Genomic DNA, 14,517 nt, shown 5'->3' with positions numbered 1-14,517 from the left:
AAATTGATATCAATTACATCAAATAATGTTTCCCAAAATGATTTATTTCTGCACATTCCTGAACAGTTGCACATCACGGCAACCCTGCCCTGCTGTCAGTCTAGCTGGGTTTCCTTACCTTTTTACCAGGCAACGTTGCGTGAACATTTTACATAAATAATTATTAATTTATTGTTGAACTTACGCTTTGATTGTTGATGTGAGAAGCTGAAATTGGCCGCAGCGCAAATAACACGCGTTGATTTCAATTCGTAAACAGTAAAAGTCTTGTTAATTTCGCATAGAGAATTAATGGCAGCGCAAATGAAAAAAAAGTGAAGCTAAAGCGCAAATATCACATAGCCTCGAGTGAATTAACGTGAATACCGTACGAGTGCTTGTGTGTAAGTGTGATTGTGTGTGTGCGTGCGTGTTAGAATTCGCAATTTACGTAAAAACAGAATAAACCTTTTATCAGCAATAATAAATTTGATGTTCTCGAGCCTGAATCGCAGCAGCAAATTGAACAAGTTCTTGCAGCTACTTGCGGTAAATAAAGGCACCCAAAAAAAAAACAAAAACTATAACAACAAAAACAAGCACCCAACAACCTCTTGACATCCAAGTTGTATATGTATTTTTTTTTATTATTAATTTTTGTTATGTGCCAGTTCTGCTGTCATTGCATATATGTACATATCTATTTGCCTCTCGATGCATCACCGACAACACTATTAATTATATATAGTACACAGATTAATTTTATTTTTGCCCTTGTGAGGTGCGCTCTCTCTTTTAAGTCCCTGGGTTTGTGAAGCAAGGCTCCTATAACAACAATGGCCCAAAACAATTTTTATTTGTGTGGGGGAATGCGACCTGAGCCTCAGATTTCTCATCCCCATTCCCCCCACTCTTTTTGTTTCGTTCATACATACATACACATATATATAAATATATATATATATACATATGTATATATTATGCACGTATGTCGCTCCCGTTCTTAAGTCTGGCAACTCTGATCGACGGCCATTGCTTCGCAACTTGTTGCTCTCATCGTATCTGATAGTCGTCCGTCTGTGTTTTGGAATTTATGTATATTTTCTTAGCAATTGTGCATAAATAATAATAATGCCGTAGCATATTTGTGTTGTGTGTAGGTGTGTAAAATGCAATCGAGACCTTTATAGAGCTTGACATAAACGTAAAATCACATGATCGGCATGTCTTTTCCGAAGCACCTGTTGGCCAGCCCTATTGGCCAGCAGCCTAATTGTAGCTAGAATTTATGTTTAAAGTGGAAAAAGCGAAATGCGTCTCTTAGAAGCCATACTAGCCAAATACATGCTACTCTGTTTTGCTCTGCTCCGGACATTGATTTGAAAACTTGATGTGTGTGTCGTTGTGTAGTTGTAGTACCGTTTAGAACCGGATTGTTAGAAATCAACAGAACAGAAATGGGATAGCATGGCATTAATTTACGCGCACAGTGGGACGCAGTCAAGACTTGTGACAAATTTGGAGCGCGTTTCTAGTTCTAGCGGTTTTTCCTTCTTTCATTCTCCCTCTCTCTTTCTCTTTCTTGTGTGTGTGTGTTTGTGTGTATTTATCTTATACCCTTCACTGAAAAGTCTAAGGGTATATCGTTTTTGTTGTACAAGCTTGTAACACCCAAAAGACAGCATCGTACATACATACATATGTATATGATCAGCATGACAAGACGAATCCAAATCGCGATAACCGCCTATCTGTTTCAATCTCTACTTCCACTGCCTTGCAGTAGAAAATTATTTCGCGTAGAAAATTTAAACCGAGACTTTCCTTTATAGAGGGATACAAATGCCAGATCATACTTGTATGTATGTAATTGATAGGACTATTTTGTCTATTAGAACCAACCAACAAATTATATGGTTCATGAAGTGAAGGGTATATAGCTTCGGCGCAGACGAAGATGATTGCCTAGCTCTTTTATTTAAATACATAAATATAAATGTGTGTGTATGTGTTTGTGCTGCATGTTGCTTGCTACGTTAATTTTCTCTTTGACCCTCCACAGCGATGGTTTTTTGTCTTGTAATTGTCTAATTGAAACAAGCACGGAGATTATTATAAGCAATATTCAATTTCTGCGAGAGCTTTTCGACGCTTTTGTGTGTGCGGATTTCTATAAACCAAAAACAATATCGTTTGGTGGTCTGTCTGTCGCAGCTGTTGGTAAGCAGAGAAATATAAAAAGCTGAGCGCGTATTATGGATAACGAGGCGTTAGAAACAACAACAAACACGACAGCAGCAGCAGCAGTGACGAACACAACAGCGGCAGCAACAGCGGCGACAAAAAACGAAACGGCCACAAATAACAACAACAATAATAACAACAACACCACCACCAGCAACAGTAGCAAAGTCACAGCAGCAGCATCCGCCACTAACGGTATCAAAGAGAATAACAGTAACTTTAGTACAATACCAACAACAACAGCATCAAGCACAGCAGCCACCATACCAATTGTGGTGACCAATACAACATCGGCAGCCGCTAGTGGCGTCGGCGGTGGTGGTGCAACCAACTCTTTGCCGGGCTCAGGCACAGGTGCCGCCAGCACCAACAGCAACGAGGTGAGTATCTCATCATCTACACGTTCTATGTACTCGTATGTATATATTATGCACATATACATATATATGTATGTATGTATCTACACTTATTGTTCGATTTCGGAATAAAAAGAGCGCAACTCAATATATAGCACTACACTTTTAATTGGAATTCGTGCTAAAGATTTAAGTTTCTAAAACTTGCCCAAGGAATTATGTGAGTTATAGATTAGATTTATGCTGGATGAAATCTTAATTTAATTATTATTTAATTCAATGAAATTATTGAGTACCTGCTGTTCCCAAACTTTTATCAGTTAGTTTCAATTACTGATTCCACAAATTTTAATAGTCTTTCATTATTTGCGTGTTAAATGGCCAAGAATTGTATTACAACAAGAATGCGATTTTGAAATGCAGAAACTTTAAAAATAAATAATAACACAAGCAAAATGTTTGCATAGCTTGTCAAGAAACTAATACTTTTTAACAGCTGATTCAAAGAAAAATAAACAGGAGAAGCAAGGTGTTCTATTTTATTAAATTAAACAAATTAATATGTAGTTCCGTCTGAAAGTAAAAACCTTAGGGCAATAATTTTGCGGCCAATATTTTTAAAACAGAGCAGTATTTTCTATAAATAAATCTTTCAACCGGTCTATTGCTTAAAATAGTTTAAACACAATTGTTCATCCCTGCTTTGTCTACAGACAAAGACAAAATAATTAATTGAATACGAATCCATTGAAAATATTTACGTGTGAATATAAGTTTGCGCTTTTATATCTGAGAAGGACGATGCGTATTTGTACATAAAGTATGTATATATGTATGTGTCTCCTTTGCACTGTCCAACCTCTCACTTGGATGTAAATATGCATCATATTGATTTTATGACATGTCCAATAGATGAATATATATATATGTGTGTGTGTTACCTGCCCCTTCCAATCCTCTACGATTTTGTAGTTCCGCTCGATGTGCACAGCTAATAAGTAGATACGATATACATACTTACTCGTATATTGTGTGACATGCATTATAGAGCGATTTATGTGTAGCAAGCACCCAATCTACAAAACAACAAAACTCCTTCGCACTTTCCGCAATGTCGTTCGTTACCTTTCACACACAAACAATATACATAATAGTTATCTAATCTTATCGCTGCAAATGTTGCCCACAGAGGCGAAATAGCCATTTCCAATTAGTGTCCCAATGCTTGTTGTAAATGGCTTGTTTTTGATTGTGTTCTTGTGATTTTTGTGAATCCAAGAGAAATATAGTACAAAATAAAGGCATTGAAATGCAGACCTAAGTCTTCTATGCATGTAGTGTTCCCCAAGTAAGGAATGAACAAAAACCCAAAACAAATCCGAAACCGAAACCCTAGTGCTCATCACTTTGTTAGCCAAAACTACTAAACCGTGAATTGTTCACTTGCTAACATCCTACAGGCAGCCAGACTTAGGCGACAAGGATTTGCGCAAACCAAGGTAAAAGAAAACTAATAAGAGAACGAAAAACTCAAGTTCCATTGAGCGAGCAGCTCTTCGACGAATTCTAGGCCAGATTTCTTTATGCAAGTGTTCTTACCAGTTTTTGTTAAGACTTCTTGAGTTTATACAGAATTTTGCATTTTACTTTTCAATTCAATTTCAATTTGCATTTGTGTTTGACTCTTTTAAGTTGTTCTTTTTCGCTTTTATTTCCGTTGCCCCACTGACGCCTCTGTCGCTTTACCTTTCAGGCTAACAAAGACAAGGACACACCACCGCGCGATGGCCCGCCACCCACGCCGATTATCAAGGGCATAAACTTGACTGCCACACCGCTGGTCCGCAAGGAGAAAAAGCAGATCAGCGCACGCTATAATGTCTCCAAGAATTGCGAATTAACGGCACTGAGTCCGCTTAATGAAAGTGAGTAATACATATAAGTAAATAAATATTTATATAGTTAAATATGTATACTTAAAGGGTGCCTTTATAGGCCTAAATATTCGTTGTTTAAAGTTTCAGAATACATTTAGTTTGTCGTTAGAAAGGCCATTTGTGTTTATTTGCAAAATTTATAAATTGGACGAAAAAAAGTTTTTGTCAATTAATATTCGCATAGCAATGGATTCGATTTTGAAGCATTTACTTTCTAACTTTTTCAGTAACAACCTAAATGGCACCCTTTACGTATGCAAATAATAGATATACATATATGTACGTACGTATGTTTGTTTGTATGTATAATGTGCAGTTGGCGCGCCCAAACAAAATTAACAATAATATTTATTTGGTTCTACTATTTTTATGTACTTATGTATAATTGTATATTTACATTTTGCGCGAGCGTCAGCTGTTTCGGCATTTATTTTATGAATTCATGGGCGCTCGCGCCTTTAATATTTGTTTATTATTTATTAAACAAGTTCGCAAAGGTCATGCGTAAGCTCGCTCATATGTTTGTGTGGGTGCGTGTGTGAGTGTGTGTGTTAGTGGGTGGGTGGTGAATTGTGTGCTGCCCTTCCTATGTGGTGCACTCACTCTTGCGGTACTCCCGCTCTTGACCACCCGCTCACATACACGCTCTTCCACTCTCGCTCTCTAGTAGTTGCATTAAGCCTCTTAGCATTAGCATTAGCGGTAATGCTGCTAATTATTAACGGCACTCAAATCCACAACAACTATTAACACATTTTATTGTATGTGCCGCCGCACTTGCATCATCAACGTTATTCCCTCCCAAGCCATGGTCATCATAGTACTATATAGTATATATGTATATATGTATGTTTATATAAATGTATGGCAGGCTATTATTATTAAACGTTGCTCATTTTCCTGCGCATTGCTTGCGCTCTCCTCTCCTCACCTCACCTCTCTCTTCCTCTCTCGAGCCGACAGTTCTCTCTGCGCATTGACTTTATTGATTTTTCTGCTTTGCCAATTGAGTCTCGGTAGAAGACATTGCCGCACAGTATTAGTTCAATATAAATATCATAATTGAGAAGACTCGTGTAGGGTGCAGTGTGTGCTAAACAATAATTTCTAAAATATTTCATTAACACATTAAATGCGAAATAAAGCAACAAAAATTTGTTAACTCCTTTGTTGTTGGACGTTGGCCGTTTTGTGTGTTGCCTTGTTTTTGTACTCTGCCCAGCACACACTCAACACACTCAACACAATCAATCAATCAATCACACAAACAGTTAATTTGCGAAAACCGGTTGCGTTACGATTTTTCCAATACGATTGTAAGTTTCTACTTAAGTACTCTATATGTACATGCATAGATGAACATATGCATGTACGTAAGCATTGTCATTAAACTTCTAACGTTTTTTTAAGTGTGGGCGTTTAATTTGTTACAACTTGTTCTCAATGCTGTCTGCCCTCCGCCAAACTTTATTCAATAATTTTCTTCCTCTTTTGTTCGGTTCTGTTCTATTCAGTTAATAGGTTCAGTTCGACTCTGTTCTGTTCGTTCTATTCTTTCGTTCTGATATTCATATACTCGATATATATTTTAGTTGCCATGCACTCATACTATAACCAATTCACACGCATATGGCGTCTTTAACATTTTGCATAGTATATCATCATCTATATATATAAAATTCATAAATCATAATATGTGCTTTATAATTCCATTGCAGATGCTATAATAATAATTAACGCTTAGAACAAATTAAGAACTAAAGCCAAAAAGTGTACAATATTTGTTATTAGTACCAAATACATAGTCATCTATATAATTTCTCTGAACATTTAGTGCTATCATGGGCATATAACACCAGAAGACAAAAGTGTGTGTGCGTATGCGAGTGGATGTGTGTGTTTGAGTGAGTGAGTGAGTGTTTTTTTCGGATGAGCAATGCATTGCAATTAAAAACAAGTGCGGAGCACTAATGAAATGGTCCTCGGTGCTATGTTAATGACGGGCAACTTACCCGGCTATAAGCAGCAGCAGCAACAACAGCAGGAGGAGCAACAGCAACAACAGGAACACCACCAAACAACAAGCACGGCGACAAACAGTAACAACAACGAGCACGAGCAAAAGGAGGAGCTCAACAACTTGAAGTCACATCAGGCCGCCATTGCCGCTGGTTACTATGGTCTGGGCATACCAAAGTCGCCTTCATTTCACAGCGGACTAGATCAGCTGGCGGACGAGGCTGAGGCTAAGCAGCAACAGCAACAACAGCAGCAGCAGCAGCAACAAAATAATACACAAGGCAACAAATTTAAATTCAGCAGCGTTGAGGAGCTGAAGGCCAAATTTGAAGCACGTAAAATGCCATTATCGCCACCATCGCCGCAACATCAGCAGCAGCAGCAAACGGAAGGCAACAATACCAACAATTCATCATCGCCTTCGTCATCGTCAACATCGTCCAATTCATCTGCATTATCATCGCTCTCACAGGCCGCCTCATCATCGCTGGCTTCGGCCGCAGCTAATTCCTCAGCATCGGGCTCATCCACAGCCACCTATGGGGGTGGTGCCAATTCTGCGGCAGCAGCATTAATCGCCTCCTCTTCGCCATTTGGCTCACAATCTTCCACGTCCTCATTGTCACAGTCATCGGCGGGGACTGGTGTGGCAGCCACAACGAATGCCGCCACAGTCATGTCAAAGAGTACACCAGCCACTGCCTCGGGTGGTGCTGCAAGTGGTGCCGGCAGTTCTCTGGTATCCACTTTGGCGCAACACTTTTCGGCAGCTACATCCGCCAGCTCGTTACTGAGCACGGCCGCCGCCTCGACAGCCTCAACGCTAACGGCCAACAACAAGGTTTGCCAGTTTGCTTAACAACAACAAAACAACTACACACAGAACCACAGATCCTTCAAACACTCCAAAAACAACACCTTTAAAAACACCCTCAAACAAAAAAAAAAAAAAAAAAAACGCACTTGCCACACATTCTTCCACTGAACACACAATTCTCTAATTACAATTTATAACAAAAGTTCGCCTCATTTGTAAGTCGATGACTGATCAAAAACAAACAAATTCTCCTCTGCTCTCATTTCATAAATAATTGAATCACTAAACACCTTCGACAAACTCTCTAAAATGTGATGCCTCAGTCGCCAGTAAGCGCCGCTGCCGCCATCAAGAATATATTGAATGCCACCAAAAATGTTGGCAACAATGCCACAACATCAGCAACAGTTGTGGCAACAGCAGCAGCAGCAGCAACGACAACAACAGCAACAACAACCAGCAACAGCTGCAACGAATCAAAAAATGAAGAATATAGTGCGACAGTAGCTCAGAATATAGTTGGCGGGATAAGCATCTCATTGGGAATCGGAAATCGTAATATTGGCAACGGGAATTCCGCCAATATTCGACAGAATGGCGGCGATATGTTGTATGAATTGAATCAAACCAGCAGCACTGTTGCAAGCACCAATTTGTCAGCGCAGACGTTGCAGCAATTAACTGGCAGTCCGGGACGGGCTCGAGACCGCAATCTATTTCACTCGCCGACAGCTTCTGCAGCCGTACCATTGCCGTTACTGCGAGGTTGCTACCAAATTTCTTTGACCACAAATCGATGTATAATTTAATTTCCTTCCTAATATACATACTACTTGTATATATGTCTCTAAATGTGTGTATATCAAAAGTTGTGCGCTTATTGTTGTCTTACGTTGCTCAATCATCTTTAGAACTCTTCATTTGTTTTCTTTTATGATAGTAGTTAGAATTCAGTACATTTCTCTACGTAAATATTTTTATTCATATAAATGTATATATGTATAGTATATAATTTTTAAGTTTAATATTCTTTGTATCTATTTTAGTTTTATATAAATGTATGTAAATTTATGTGTGTGTATGTATTAGGGGTTCTTTCGCTATTCAGTACAATAATACGTTTACATTGTCATTCACAGAAACGCCCGCTGCGGAACGTGAAGAGCTATTCCTACAAAAACTTAGACAATGCTGTACGCTGTTCGATTTCTCCGAACCGTTGAGCGATCTAAAATGGAAGGAAGTCAAACGAGCCGCTCTCCACGAAATGGTAGAATTTCTATCCAATCAGAATGGCGTCATCACCGAGCTTATCTATCCGGAGGCAATCAATATGGTGAGCACAAATATATAGGTTACAAGTGTTTTATATCACACAAAAAAAGTCCACCTTCAAAACTTAACTCAATGCAATGGAGAATGTAAATAGTTTGGGAGTTTCGAAGTCTTTATTAACAATTGAATAAAGATTACAATCGAAGTTTTAAGTAAATTTGTAGGTTTTTCATACTGCCCGTTTTCCCAATTTGGAGCTCGAATTTCCTACAGTATTAAAGGAAAACTTTATTCGCAATTCAAGTCCTCTGAACTCCATTTTTCTAGATCCGATTAGTTATAAAAAGAACATTTCGCAATCAAAATGTTATAAAATTCTATATTACTCAACAGTTTTTTTCCAGAATTCTTTCTATAAAATAAATGTATTGATAAAGCAGCCGAAAAACTCCGATGTTAAATTTATTTGTGATTTTCAACGTTTTCGAAATATTCCCCCACAATTGTTCTACGATAAAATCATGTTGAAATATGTTTTTGTCTCTTTGTAGTTTGCCGTAAATTTGTTTCGCACTTTGCCACCATCATCAAATCCCAACGGCGCCGAATTTGATCCCGAGGAGGATGAACCAACGCTGGAGTCCTCATGGCCACATTTACAATTTGTTTACGAGCTATTCCTGCGCTTCTTGGAATCCCCAGATTTCCAGCCAAATATTGCTAAACGTTATATCGATCATCAATTTGTATTACAACTGTTGGATTTATTCGATTCGGAGGATCCGCGTGAACGTGATTTCCTTAAGACTGTTTTACACCGCATCTATGGCAAATTCTTGGGCTTGAGGGCATTTATTAGAAAACAAATAAACAATGTGTTTTATAGGCACGTATTTATGATGAGTATAGTGAGAGGAAAATGAAGATTTCCCCTTAAATCAATTATTACTTCATTTTAGATTTATCTATGAAACGGAGCACCATAATGGCATTGCCGAACTGTTGGAAATCTTAGGCAGCATTATCAATGGCTTTGCTCTACCACTTAAAGAGGAGCACAAACAATTTTTACTTAAGGTGTTGCTGCCATTGCACAAAGCAAAAAGCCTCTCGGTGTACCACCCACAATTGACCTACTGTGTGGTGCAGTTTCTTGAGAAAGATCCCAGTCTATCCGAGGCGGTTATCAAGTAAGTAATAAGCCAGTAAAATATAATGGCAATTATTAATTAAAAACGTGTAATGATGTTACAGAAGCCTGCTCAAATTCTGGCCGAAAACCCACAGTCCCAAGGAGGTAATGTTTTTGAATGAGTTGGAGGAACTGCTGGACGTCATCGAACCTGCCGAGTTTTCAAAGGTGATGGTGCCGCTGTTTCGTCAAATAGCCAAATGCGTATCGTCGCCACACTTTCAAGTTGCTGAACGCGCGCTCTATTATTGGAACAATGAGTACATAATGTCTCTGATAGCCGACAACTCGCAGGTAATACTGCCGATTATGTTTCCGGCGCTAAATCGCAACTCAAAGACGCACTGGAATAAAACCATTCATGGCCTAATTTACAATGCACTTAAGCTATTTATGGAAATGAATCAGCGGCTGTTCGATGAGTGCAGCAAAAACTACAAACAAGAGAAGCAGCTGTAAGTATGAACCGCTTTTAACGACAAAATTAAAGGGACGCACCATTGATTGGCTTTTGAAATTTGTAGCGAACGCGAGAAACTGTCCCAACGTGAGGAGCTCTGGCAGCAGGTCGAGAGCTTGGCCAAAACCAATCCCGAGTGGCCAAAGGTCAGTCGCTATACCGATTGCCTGCAGCTATCCGATAGTCAAATCTTATACGATCAATACAATGAAAATTGTGATCTAACCTACGATAAATTGGATCAGTCGAGGCAGCTAACAAAAACGCCACAGAAGCCGCTGCAGGAGCCACGAGAGGTGAGACAAGCACTTGCCACACTTACCACACTAAACAACTACTAACGCAACAAAAGATCACAAACAAAAAAATAAAAATAAAAAAACAGCAAGAACAAGATCTAAGTGTGTTAATTTTGCGCTCTAACTATAATTTAATGAATGTCTGTTAAAAACAACAAATAATAAGAAAATAATAATCACTCAGTTACAAATACATACTTACATATAATTGTATTCTATGAACTTTGCATTTTCGATTTCTTTTGGTTCTATTTATACATTACTTACATTCCCACACACACCCACACTACTTTCCATTACACTATGCCCATTCCGTCTTAAACAAATACTATTTATAACCAACTTCGTTTCGCACTTAACTATGTTGAGTAGAACCGTTTGTGAAATGTCCTGTGAATTGTTTTTTGTGCCACTGCTAAATATTGGAAATCATTGAGACATCACTATGTTTCCACCGATTTTCAAATGAGTTTCATGTCAGTTTGTTTCTCCTGACTAAGAATAACTTAAGCTTTGTTTAAAAAAAAACATGAAATATTCTGCGAAATTATTGAATAGAATTTATAAATTTTTCGCTTTTCCATTCAGGAAGTAGAAACATTATTACCATTTCCTGTTGTGAGATTTTAAACAAGAATCTATCTCTTCAGCTAAAGAGATCACTTCAAAATTCTACACAATAATTTAAAAGAAAGTGAATTTATCACGGGTTTCAAACACTGTTGATTTTTTAATAGCAATAGTTTCAAATAATTTTTAGATTTACAAAAGATTGAAGATTCTTACACTCCTCAAATGTAGAATATATTTTGACATATTCTATGGATCAAATATAATTTCTCTCAATTGAACTTAAATGAAAATACTGAAAATCGCTACCAAAAAAACAATAATATTTTTCAAAATTGTTTTTAGCATTTATTGAGATTGTAAAAAGAAGGACCTTTACTTTCCTTTTTTTTTTTGAGGTGTTGAACAAGACCCGAACAATTGAATTCGAGATTCAACAACAAATTCTCAATACTGTAGAACTCTGAGACTGAACAATTTTTACAATAATCTTGAACGAGTTGAGCAGCAATGAATCAATCGGTCTGTATTATTCCAAAATTTGTAAATAATCTTTTTTTCGAATTGTTTTTCGAAGACAAGAAAGATTCTTCAGCCAATTACTGCATCAGTATGTAGGAAATTATGCGCATATGGTTAACGAACAAAACGATTTATTCAAACTTGAAGCAAATATGGATATGTGTGTCTAAGAATTGTCGTCTAGGAATCATTATCTAATTCCTCAAAAGTAGTATAATGTCGCACCTGCAAATCATGCGCTAACCCACAACTACATATGTACTCGTATACTATAAGTATATTGGATATCGAAGGAACTTCTCTCTTGTAAAAACATGGTGTATATAATGTCGATCGTCGTTCATGTGTATTATAAACTCCTCCTATATATAGTGTACTCGTATATGGTGTCTCTTCAACTAACCAGCACCAATCTGAATAGTCAAAAAAATCACTCTCAGCACTCAGCACTCTCTCAGTATGAACGATCTCTCTCGATCTGATTTCTGAAACTAGAACTTCCTGTATTAATACACACAAATCGCTTAACTGTGCGGATCGTTTTTGCTATGATCGTCTGTCTGCCTTAACGTTCCTCACACACAGATGCAGATGCGTGGCGAGAGGAACAAGGACAAGCCCTTGATGCGACGAAAATCCGATCTGCCCTCAGACAGCGGCACAGTCCGAGCCCTTATCGAGCACAAACGGGCCGATGAGTACTTGAAATCTTCGCCAGATGTGAACAACTGTTAGGCGCTGGAACGCTGGCGTTGCAGTAACAAAACCAAGCAAAACAAACACATAATTAAGCTTAAAGAAAATGATACAAACAACTACAAAAACAAACAAACAAAAAAACACACTCAACAATATACATTAATTATATATTTTTTAAAGAACACATACATAGTAATCGTTTTGAGCTATAAATGTTTCATGGTTTATTATACGAGTATATTGTGGCCTTCAGCATCTAGGCCTAGTTAGATAGTTTCTTGCTTAATTTCTAGGCTGTTGTGCGCAGCTTAAATATTATACTACTTATATATATACACACACATATACAGATACAGATACATATAAATATGAATAGTTGTTAAGAGCAGTAGTAGAAACAACAACAACAACAACAAAACAATACAGTTATACAATAATGCATACATAGTACCAATAAAAAGCTACAATCCCAATATATTCCTATATAGCTATTTATTTTGAATGCAAAAGCTTCTGCGTCCTAACAATTGCAATCGACAATCGGACAAATCGACGGCGACGGCAATGCATGATGTTGATTGCAAATTATGTTTCTCCTCCATATCTGTATACTTTATACTCTTTGTATACTGCATGCGTTTTAAAGTTAATGGCTTTTTGGTAATCTAATGCGAATTATTCAATAATCTCGTTACGAACTTATCTTCTTACCATTTCAGTGAAGAATACGTGAATTTTGTACATTATTAAATACTATAATATATAGCTTAAGGCGTAATAACTACCAACTCTTGATTGAGCATACCCCTCACACCTATATATTAAATATATATTTAAATATATTACTTATTTCGTCATAGCTATATACTATAATATGGTAAACACATAATACAGAATACAACTAAAGATCTGAAGCAACGGGGTGCCTGCTGCTGATGCTGAGCAGATTAAAGTTTCTAATAAGTATGATAACGAAGATGATGATAAGCCCCCTATATAGGATGATGGGTTATTACATCATCCCTATGCAGATAACTCTAGCTCTCCATTAAGTTGCTTGCTGTTGTACAAGTAATTTATTTAAACAAACAAAGTGAAAGTGGTATGTATTTATTAATAAGTGTGCTTGTGCTTTGCGATTGGAGATGATGCTTAGCCAGAAGCAGGACTAACTCAGAGAGAATCCTTAAGAAAATGATCTTCTGCGATGATGCTATCAAGAGATCGCCCTCTTTGCAATTCAAATATATATAAATAATCAGATTGAAGCGTGTCTGATCCGTATACGTACATATGTAAATTTATATCTTCCGGCTCAAATGGTGAAATAGTTCAAGGACCTCGAACGAACTGAAAAGGCACTTGGAAAAAATTCCCAACTCAGTTTTCCTTTTGGAACAAAATTCTGGAAGATTTAGAGGTTGATTGCGATTTATAATCATATATAGCCTCATTAAGAACGTCTTCTATTCCAGTGTGCCATAATAATTTAAAAATGTGTTGATAATGTCAAAAATACTTCCATTTACAAATTTGTAGATAAACTCGAGAAATGCTTCCCCTTTTGCTTCCAAAGCTTTGTTTGGGCAGACAAATAATTTGCACACAAGTTTGTCAAACTGCATGTCACGTTACTTAAATCAAAAGCAATAATACTTCCTCAATGTACAAATTATTTGCCTGTGTGGCCGTAGCTTTGCTTTCAGACAACCACAATTTAACGCCTTTGAGATAAATTGGCGGAATATTAGGCGGAAATTCCTGTGCGAATCCACCCGATACCGAATTGTCTTCAAATTGTTTTCCAAACATCTCAATTTCCGCCAACCTTATCAAATATTGTCGTCGGCTTCTTGTTATCAATGGAAGCTCCATCGACGACCTTTGCTTCCACAAGCAACTGTACAGGCCAAGTGAAAACAAAAACAGAATAAAATTGATAGGCTTCGTTTAGTTATAGACATTTATATTTATGTATAGAGATGTATTTACACATTTTTGGCAAAAATACATTACACGCGATTAACATCAAAGTTGCAGAACAATAATATGACAGAAATAAAGATAATACACACACACACACTATAATAAAACAAACAAATTTTCCTAAAACAGGAAAAAATGGTGAAATCAAAGTTGCTCTGCACA

The 14,517-nt window shown here is 37.3% G+C and overlaps 1 protein-coding gene across 6 annotated transcripts; it reads left to right on the top strand.

The window, feature by feature from the left end:
• The first annotated feature begins 141 nt into the window (after positions 1-141).
• On the top strand, positions 142-13,211 carry LOC115623546 (serine/threonine-protein phosphatase 2A 56 kDa regulatory subunit gamma isoform). Of its 6 annotated transcripts, none has more exons than XM_030517931.1 (9): positions 142-383; positions 2,042-2,603; positions 4,333-4,504; positions 8,492-8,688; positions 9,179-9,513; positions 9,587-9,817; positions 9,882-10,274; positions 10,344-10,575; positions 12,256-12,841. In XM_030517931.1, the coding sequence occupies exons 2-9, from the start codon at positions 2,235-2,237 to the stop codon at positions 12,403-12,405; spliced, it is 2,079 nt and encodes a 692-aa protein (XP_030373791.1). In that variant the 5' UTR covers positions 142-383; positions 2,042-2,234; the 3' UTR covers positions 12,406-12,841. The 6 variants fall into 6 exon arrangements, with proteins under 6 accessions (XP_030373791.1, XP_030373792.1, XP_030373796.1 ...); XM_030517932.1 differs by having other exon boundaries at positions 142-528; XM_030517936.1 differs by lacking the exon at positions 12,256-12,841 and adding an exon at positions 13,089-13,211 and having other exon boundaries at positions 143-383.
• The last annotated feature ends 1,306 nt before the right edge of the window (positions 13,212-14,517 follow it).

Source organism: Scaptodrosophila lebanonensis, unplaced genomic scaffold (assembly GCF_003285725.1).
Source record: "Scaptodrosophila lebanonensis strain 11010-0011.00,11010-0021.00 unplaced genomic scaffold, SlebRS2 tig00000053-arrow-pilon, whole genome shotgun sequence".
NCBI lineage: Eukaryota > Metazoa > Arthropoda > Insecta > Diptera > Drosophilidae > Scaptodrosophila > Scaptodrosophila lebanonensis.
This window is presented reverse-complemented; position numbering and strand designations above follow the sequence as displayed.